Here is a 9,559-nt window from a genome sequence, read left to right as displayed (position 1 = left end):
GAAATCCCTGGTATGTATCAGCCTGGTAATCCCTGGTAGGAGTCATTTTTATAAAAACTAAGACTTAATTTCTTGGTGAGCAATCCTCCTAGGGAGACAGTTTGCACAGACAGGAATTTGAACATTAATTGGGATACTAAGCTCTTGCTTGACAAGACTCAAAAGTAACTATTTATTTCTACAACCTTTTCTTTGAATCATGAGTATATAACATAAAAAATGCTGCAGGTACTTTTTCAACTTAGTTTTAATGATAGAATAAAAATATTTACATTATCAACACAAATATACAAGAATAGATCTGAGTTTTAGGAGTTAAAAAGTAAATTGAGGTTCTGAGTTACAGGAATAATGACTGTAAATTTGAAACAGACATTATAAAACCAAGTCTACGTATGATGATGCCTAAGTCAGCAGGAAGCGATCAACGGAATGATGGAAACTGAAGACTTTTGGAAATGGCAGAAAAGATCTCCTGCTCAAGTGGCTAATAAACAGCAATAAGTAATACCGCGTTTTTTGTACTATCACATAAAGTTAATTGACTGAAGGTAACAAATTTTGTATTTTCTTCAGGGTCTAATGTGAGCCAGGTGCAAAATGTGGAAACAATCGCTGAAAAATCAGGGAGCAGTTGAAAGAAGCAAGCTTTGAATTGAGCTTTAAACAAGGGGAGAGAAAGTGGATGCTCCTCTATTCCAGCATTTGCAATTGATGTTGGGTCATCACAGCTACATCCAACATCACTTCTGGATTTAATAACTCAACAACCTAAAATGATAGAAAAAGAACAATTAGTTACTCAGACAAATGAAGGCGAAAATGATAATCATACATACAACTACAAAATATTAAGAGGCTACACTGACCTTGGAATGCCTGACAGAATTGATGAGAATATCGACGGTGAAACTACCAAACCACGTATCTCGGTTTGCGACGTCGCAGACTTCCTGTCATACTTTATTTTTTAAATGAAAAACTACTTAACGTCCAGTCTTGAAAATTTCTGTGATTTTTCCTCTTCGTGCGGAGAAAATTCTGTGAAAATTTCAAGGAATGATATTGATTTGGTCTACTTCAAAAAAATAAAATGCGAGCGTAGATTTTTAAACACCGCAAACGAGATACGTGGTTTGGTAGTTTCACCGTCGATATGTATAATGAAAGAAAAAATGAAACCATGAATACATGAGAGTCAACAACCTGCATTATATTAGCCATCCTGCTTAGACAGAATCATCTCACACAATGTATACATATATACCTACCTACACTTAAATAATTCTATGATGTGGGATAGATTTTTAGTAAGATACACTTTTCACTCAGTTAAAAGTTACGTATTTGTAATTATTTCAGGAATACTAAAAAGGTAATTTAAATTATTCAAATAATAAAAATAATATTATTACTTACAGAATATTTTTTTGACTGATCATATGCATACTGAATACTTGTATCAAACAATAAAATTTTACTAGCTGCCAAAGCATTGATACTATTGCGCAACCTCACCATAACTTCTCGTACTGACTTTGGCACTGCCTGCAAAAGAGGACAAACCAAAATGAACTAAACACCAGGGATAGAAATTGAAATTTTACGGAAAAAAAAGGATACGTGAGGAGTAGAGAGGGCTTGAAAATAAATTCATATGGGACAAAAATTTTAGAGGTAAATGCACAAGATACTTTGCCGAGATAATCCTCTTTCATGGATGAACAAAGCATTTGATGATCATCTCAATCGACATCAATCCTACATTCCATGTTTTTCAACTATGATCAAAAGTAAAAAATTCACGCCATTCATAAGTAGTCCAAATCTTAACCCTTTTCACTCAAATTTTTTTTAAAGGTCACCCGCCCCCAACTGATTTAATTTGGCCGAAATTAGAGGTTTTTGGCAAAAAGGTTAGAAAACAATCGATGGCTCCCTGGTGACACCTAGCGGTTAAATTTTGAATGGGAGTGACTCAAGTAGTTCTGTGTAGTGTCACCAGAGAGCGCAGCACAGGTTTTCATGGCCATTATTTACATTGTTTCCGAGCGTTGAGGGAGACGGAAATTTTGTCGAGCACAGCTCGACACCTGAGCGGAACCCCTGAATAAATTTTGTCGAGTCCTGCTTGACACCTGAGTGGAAAGGGTTAAAAGAAAATTAAAACTATTGTAGTCATACTTAATATGAATATTTGACAATTGTGGATGCCAAGCAACATAAGTCTCAGCTTGGTATTCTTATAAACTCCTTCATTCCCTTAGTTTTCTACTTCAATGAAATTTCTCATTTCCCATAAAATTTTGTGTTGATGTCATTAACGAATTATTGGCTGAAAAAATTATTATTCAAGGCTTCATTAGCAGCAATTTTTAGAAATATTAAATGGCAGGGAATGATGAAATCAGGCAACTAATCGACAACTGCACTAAGCGCTTTTTCTCCCCAATGACATCTTGCCTATTACGCCCCTTTTTTTCTTATACTTTAAATTGTTAGCAGAACAGAAAAAAAAACATTTTTAGCATCTTCATTTCCAGCAGAACTTACATCTTCTAAATTGATTGTGAATCCACCATGTTCTTCTTCTGCATTGATGACAGGAGATATCCAAATAAAACCATTGTTTCCAAGAATAATACTAGCACCGCAGGGTAAATTATGAAAATGTGTCTTTTGTCTCTTAATGAGACTTGGGAAAACTTTAATAAGCATACCTTGGCCTAACTGAAAAAACACAAGCAGAGAAATAAGTTAAAATTCGCAAAAAATTGAGTTGAAAGTATGCCTCTTTCATCATGCAGTAGAAATGTTTGATGGATGTATCTTATGAAACTTTGACCGTGTAGCACTACTAAAACCAACACATTTATTTGTATTAATACACAGAGCTTCATACTGGGGCAAATATTCAGCACCTTAAAAAACCATGCAATCAATAATTTCTTGGTGCTTTATTTTCTGGTGGTAATCATATACATTCCAGGTCAGATCATAGACAAAAACAAGCTCCAAGTAATTAAAACCAGAACATTCTAAAGTTGAGGCTATATGTGTTTTTGCCGACCACATTTATGTTCACGGATTGTGCGAAAATTGAAAAGACATTTGCAGCTTCAGTATACATTCACCTTCACAGATGACAGTATTCTGCTTAAAATTTCTCCCTGCAAAAAATGAACTTTAGAAGTTACAAGATTTTCTGCCACCAAGCCTAGGTACCTACACTTTTCAATCATAATGCTTCAGGTGATCAAGAATTCCAAAAACTGAACCTTGTACCTAAACATTTGGGTCTAGAACACTTGACCACTGAAGATGCCAGTCACAGCAATGGAGGGAGATGCTACCAGATCCAGAGGTATGAAATTCTGTTAAGTCACCATTATATTAAGATGATTCGTCAAGCTCCTGTGACATAGTCGAACTGGCATGCGATATTTTACATCGATTAGGTAAAAAATCTCAGCAGATTTTGGATGTTTAACAAAAAACAGAATGATGGCCCCTGCACACAAATCTAAACCCAAAAATCGGCTAAATTCAGAGAAATGAAAGCCGAATAGAAAGCAGAAAAAAAACCTTGCATACAATACAGTTATTGATAGCTGTATCGAATACAAAGTTTTCTTCCTAATACTATTCTGCCTTCATTTTTCTGAATTTAGCCGATTTTAGGGTTTAGAATGATTCTTTAGGCTCATGCACAGGGGTTATTGTTACCCTCTTGGTTTTACTAAAAATTTAAAATCTGCCGAGATTTTTGACCTAATTGATGCAATATATTGCATGTCAGTTCGACCACATCACTTGAGCTTGACGAATCACCTTAAGTCGGGTTTTTTGACAAAAAAAAATTTAAAGAAAATAAATTTTCAGTATACCTTGCCATACTTGATATTTTTCAAACTTCTAGTATGTAAAGACAGAGATCCATCAGAGTTTATATTTTGGACTTCAGCACTTATAAGGTCACCTTCCGTCAGATATTTCCGCATCATTTGTTCATCCTCCACTGATCTTCGTCTCTTGAAAATGAAAAGAAGTCAATTGTTAAAATTATGAAAACATTTTTTAATAAAAATTTAACTGTGGGTACTAGGCAAGTTCCTTTTTTCTAGTCGATTTGTAGGTATTTTGGCAACTAATGCAGTGGAATAAAATAAAATTCTATCTTTACCAATACAGTACATACATACATTCTGATTCTTTCATACAATTGTCAGGATAAAGATATACAATTAAATTTTGATGCTATTTTGTCTCTGATCAAGTATGAAATCATCAAATTTAATGCGGTGAAACTCCAAATTTTTATGCATTTGAAAAAGCTCCATAAGGTAAATTTCCGTGTAATTTGAAGGTCATTTTTCCACTTTCATGACACATTTACCGACTGACAAAAATAAAGGTTTAATTTTTCAATGGCCCCTCTCTTTCTAAGTCTGAGTCAGAAAACATTAAAATTCCATGTTATCGAAGGTAGAACTGGAGAAAGTAGAACCATATTAGAACTGGGGAAAGAAAAGATTGGACAAAAGTCTTTACAACCTGAATGCAGATGGTGCCATTTTCTGATGTGAGTGACCTCAGTTTTTCTGAGAAACAGTAAGATTATGAGATAAAACAGTTCATACCAATTCTCCTCCTGGCAAGTTGACAGAATACAAGAACAAAGTTGCATCTAGCCGTGCATTGGTATCCACTTTCCAACGCTTCTGTTGAACTTCTGTGATGCGACCAACAACAACATCACCAATTTCTCCATTGTACCGAGATTTTAGCGGTTTAATTACAACTAGTTTATTGACTCGGTCAACAATACCTGCTACAGAGGCTTTGATAGAGTCATCCTCTCCATAAGTTCCATGACCTCTGTAAGTGAAAATAAAACGAAAATTGACATAATTTGACCCATAAAATTAAGTACCTAGATTACGCAACAAAAGAAAAGGGCCAGCATGCTTCTGAGAAATTAATGATGATATTAGAATGATTTAAGTCCTGCAAGAGTGATACCAGAGCTGATAAGCTGTGATTTCTCACTGCTTCAAATAATATTCCAAGCAAAGAATGGCTTGGAAAGTGAAACGAGCTTGACTGAGCAGAAGATTTACTGCGTGTTTACTACAACCTTAAACACTGTAAGAAACTTCCATTGAAGATGTGTCCATGATGAGCAATAGTTATTACTAAAATCATCTGTTTAATTACCCTCTACCAAACTATTCTAAACCTTTCAAAGTTATTTTGAGCAATCTGTAAAAAATGCATACTACAACTGCAGAGGTGCTGAACTGATCTGGTGATCACCGAGCCACCATGGGAGACATCGACGGTGTAAGTCGGCAATCACATAACTCGGTTTGCAACGTTGCAGACTTCTTGTCGTACTTTATTTTTTAAACAGAAAACTACTCAACAGCAATTCTTTAAAACTGCCGTGGTTTTTCTTCTCTGTGCAAAGAAAATTCTGCATAAACTTCAGGGAATGATGTCAATTTGTTCTCCTTAAAAATAAAATAGAGGCGGAGATTTTCAGACTCCGCAAAAGAAATATGTGATTGTGGATTTACATCGTCCACATATAATAAATATGTTCTCTCAACGGGTTTACGAATGATCGTCCAACTCTCTACATTGCCGACAGGTAATAAGCAATGAGAATAGAGAGATATAAAAAGTCTTGATTAAATTTAAGTAATTACCTCATAAAGCCACTTTCTTGAGAAATAACCATGCCAGGCGTGAACAACTGGGGCGGTGCTTTGTCGCTTGGCACGCTGAAGTCTACTCTCTCTGAAGCCAAACGGATAGAGTGGGCCATTCTGAACACGCATTTAAAAATACAAAAGTACAGAGACAAAACAATGATTTAAGCTAGATGTTCATATAGTACTTGCTTAGTATTACGCATGCATCTGACTAAAAATCGAACCGAACTAGGAACTAAACCATGAACTAACTATATCGACACGGCACCTCACCGCTTCACACGCTGCTCTAACATAACCTAAAAGAATAAGAGAAAACTGCTTTTGTTGTGTTGTGGTCGAAAGTTGTCATCGCTGTTGTTAGAGAGCGCGAAGATCACATAAAGCCCGCGAAGAGTCTGAGATTTGAAATTGAAATACTATGAGGAAAGTTCGATCAACTTTTCAATAAGAAAGCAATTATTATCAGAGCTCCATTCCGCTTAAAATTCGTTTTCAGTCAGAGACTTCATATACTCTCACTTGGAAAATCCATGCGCAGTGTCAGACGACATCCATCTGAGGTTTTATTTTTCGACGGTAAAACAGCATGAAGGCTATTTCAATTTAAATCATCCGTCACATTCATACGGCGCAATGATACAACTATTTGAACTCTCCGGAATGCGTGAGGTATAACGCCACATTTGAAGGCGTTTAAAAATCAGCCAAGTTCCGATACCCAGATTATCGTATTGCATAGTTCATATTATCTTTTTATATTCCGTGCCACTTGTTTATTTTTAATCCTCGTAGAAAAACGACCCATTTGTAAATACAATTCTAGCTGAAGCGCACTTAAGCGCATTCATGACTGCAAAAATAATAACGGAAATCGAAAAGGCCAGCGTGCATGAAGGCTATTTCAATTGTAATCTTCCGTCGCATTTCTAAGGCGCAATGATACAACTATTTGAACTCTCCGGAATATGTGAGGTATCACGCCGCATTTGAAGGCGTTTTTAAATCAGCCAAGTTCCGATACCCGGATTATCGTTTTGCATAGTTCATATTCTTTTGTTATATTCCGTGCCACTTGTTTATTTCTAATCCTCGTAGAAAAACCACCCATTTGTAAATACATTTCTAGCTGAAGCGCACTTCAGCCATGCATTCACCACTGCAAAAATGTTAACGGAAATCGAAAAGGCCAGCATGCATGAAGGCTATTTCAATTGTAATCTTCCGTCGCATTTCTAAGGCGCAATGATACAACTATTCGAACTCTCCGGAATGCGTGAGGTATCACGCCGCATTTGAAGGCGTTTTCAAATCAGCCAAGTTCCGATACCCGGATTATCGTTTTGCATAGTTCATATTATTTTGTTTTCATTTCTAACCACTTATTGAATTATAATTATCCTATAAAAACCACCCATTTGCTAAATACAATTCTAGCTGGAGCGCACTTCAGCCATGCATTCACCACTGCAAAAATGTTAACGGAAATCGAAAAGGCCAGCATGCATGAAGGCTATTTCAATTGTAATCTTCCGTCGCATTTCTAAGGCGCAATGATACAACTATTCGAACTCTCCGGAATGCGTGAGGTATCACGCCGCATTTGAAGGCGTTTTCAAACCAGGCAAGTTCCGTTATCTGAATAATCGTTTTGCATAGCTCATAGTTTTTTGTTTTCATTTCGAACCACTTGTTTATTTATAATCCTCCTATAAAAATTACCCATTTACTATATACAATTCTAGCTGGAGCGCACTTCAGCTATGCAATCACCACTGCAAAAATGTCAAAGGAAATCGACAAGCCCAGTGAGCATGAAGGCAGGCGCGCCACAAGGGGGGGGGGGGGATACTGGGCCCCTGGTACCGGGGCTCGGGCCCTGGAGGGGGCCCGTGTTACCCGTGAAAAACCACTACGAATTCACATGCGACCCTTGTTTCGTAAGAAAAAATGAAAAACTTACCCTAAAAATTTCGCAAAAGGTGAATAGATTTTCAGAAACACGCTGGGGCACTGTTGAATTCTTCTTAAATTTTCAAAGAAGTATATTTCTTGGAAAATTTCTATTTATTTTCAAGATGCTGAGAGTCTCCAGTTCTCCAGTCTGGGCATTCTCGACTTCAATGGCTCATGGCTCAACTCCTTTGCCATAGACAAACGAAGGGGGATAGTCCAGGGGGGCCTGGCCCTCTTAGAACTGAAAATAGTATCATATGCCCCCCCCCCAAAAAAAAAAAAAAAAAAAAAAAAAAAAAAAAAATTCCAGATGTTTCGAATGCAACAATTCGCAAGTATTTTGTGCTGAAAGTAGAGGAAAAAAAAAAAAAAAAAAAAAAAAAACATAATTATTCCGCAGAAATTTATGGAAAATTCTTTATGGAAGCTTCAAAATGCGTCCGATAAAATCCCAAATTATCCGGATAAATTCTAAAATTTCTCGGGGGATGCCCCTCGGACCCCCCTCCTTCCGTGCTTTGGGCCCGGAACTTAAAACTGGTACCAGGGCCCGAGATGGGATGTGGCGGGCCTGGTGAAACTCCCAAACCACGTATGAATATCATTTGCGGTGCGTTTTAAAATCTCCACTCCTATCTTATTTTCTTATATGAGAGCAAATCAACATCATTCCTTGAAGTTTTCACAGAAGTTTTTCCGCACAGCGAAGAAATATTACGGAAGCTTTGAAGAGTTCGCATGGAGTAGTTTTCTCCTTTAAAAAATAAAGTATGACAATAAAGTTTTTTCTTTTCGAAATGATTATTGATTAGGACATACCATACCTGACATATTTAACATAACATAAAAATAAGAGACATCTAAACGTTCAATACAATTATTTGTGCTGCTTGAGATGGGCAAACTCGCAATGATTTGCTCTACACTGCTATAGTAGGATTCGGAAGAAAATTTCAAAAACGAGGCCGGATTATGTCTTTCCTATCTTTGGCTGTGTTGCTCACGTAGCCCTTAAAGTACCACTAAATATGCGACGAACAGAAACAGTCCCAATATGGAAAGCGAGCAAGGGAAAGGACGCGCGTTAACGACGGCGCAGAGATACAACTATTCGTGTTTGATGGATGTCCGTGTTGCGTCAGCAAAATTGAAGGCGCGATGGCGCGAAGCGTGAACTCGCAATGCTCTGCTATATTGCGCCTTTTTAGGAAAATATCTCATTACACCTCCTTGACCAGCCAAGGGTCTACGCCCTCAGTTGTGAGCCAGTCCGGCCCTGCGCTCTTTCGTCAGAAAGGTGACAAAATATACCTACTGCAGACAGCTTGAAGCTCGTACATTTGCATCATTTCACGAAAAGAAAATAAAATAAAAATATATATTTATTTAAAATTGACCCTTTTTAGAGTATTTCAAAGTGATACGACAAAAAATCGTGAATTAGAGTACAGTACAGATGAAGCTCGCTATATGATGAAGCCAGCTACACTGAAAAAATAAGACTGGTTGAATTTACCATTCCTTCACGTTGCATTTCCCACAGCGTGAATTCAAAGTCGATTCTGCCAGAGGAATAGTTGCCTGTACCAATAATAGTGATGTTTAACTTTCTTCTGGCAGAATTGACTCTGAATTGACGCTTTGTGAAATATAGCGTGAAGGAATGGTAAGTTCTAGCAATCTTTTTTTTCAGTGTATGGAAACAATAATTCCAAACGCTTTTGACATAATCGATAGTGCGAATTATTGTTAAATCTTTTATTGTTCTTGAGAGTATTAGAAAGTGTTTATAGCGTCGATAACTGAAAAGCGGTATTTTTATTCAAACTAGTTCTTTTGCTGGACTGAAAAATTTAATTTTCACTGTATAAGGCACATTCTCCTTG

At 36.8% G+C, this 9,559-nt stretch overlaps 1 protein-coding gene across 1 annotated transcript; it reads right to left on the bottom strand.

Moving 5' to 3' along the window:
* Positions 1-229: 229 nt before the first annotated feature.
* Positions 230-6,028, bottom strand: Rrp4 (exosome complex component Rrp4). The gene is made up of 6 exons (XM_019043266.2): positions 5,712-6,028; positions 4,641-4,878; positions 3,888-4,031; positions 2,554-2,730; positions 1,420-1,548; positions 230-771 (listed from the first exon to the last, which is right to left on the bottom strand). Exons 1-6 carry the CDS (start codon positions 5,828-5,830, stop codon positions 694-696), a joined length of 885 nt encoding a protein of 294 aa, XP_018898811.1. The 5' UTR covers positions 5,831-6,028; the 3' UTR covers positions 230-693.
* Between the last annotated feature and the right edge of the window lie 3,531 nt (positions 6,029-9,559).

Source organism: Bemisia tabaci, chromosome 1 (assembly GCF_918797505.1).
Source record: "Bemisia tabaci chromosome 1, PGI_BMITA_v3".
Classification (NCBI taxonomy): Eukaryota; Metazoa; Arthropoda; class Insecta; order Hemiptera; family Aleyrodidae; genus Bemisia; species Bemisia tabaci.
Note: the sequence above shows the minus strand (reverse complement) of the source record. Positions and strands in the feature narration are given on the sequence as shown.

Bases quoted from the DNA above. Each gene is read 5' to 3' on its own strand.
- Rrp4 (XM_019043266.2), bottom strand. From the start codon at position 5,830: ATGGCCCACTCTATCCGTTTGGCTTCAGAGAGAGTAGACTTCAGCGTG. The intron at 4,032-4,640 runs GTATGAACTGTT...TTCATTTTCAAG, and splicing joins ACTTGCCAGGAGGAGAATTG to AGACGAAGATCAGTGGAGGA. The intron at 1,549-2,553 runs GTAAGTTCTGCT...CCTCTTTTGCAG, and splicing joins TCACAATCAATTTAGAAGAT to GCAGTGCCAAAGTCAGTACG.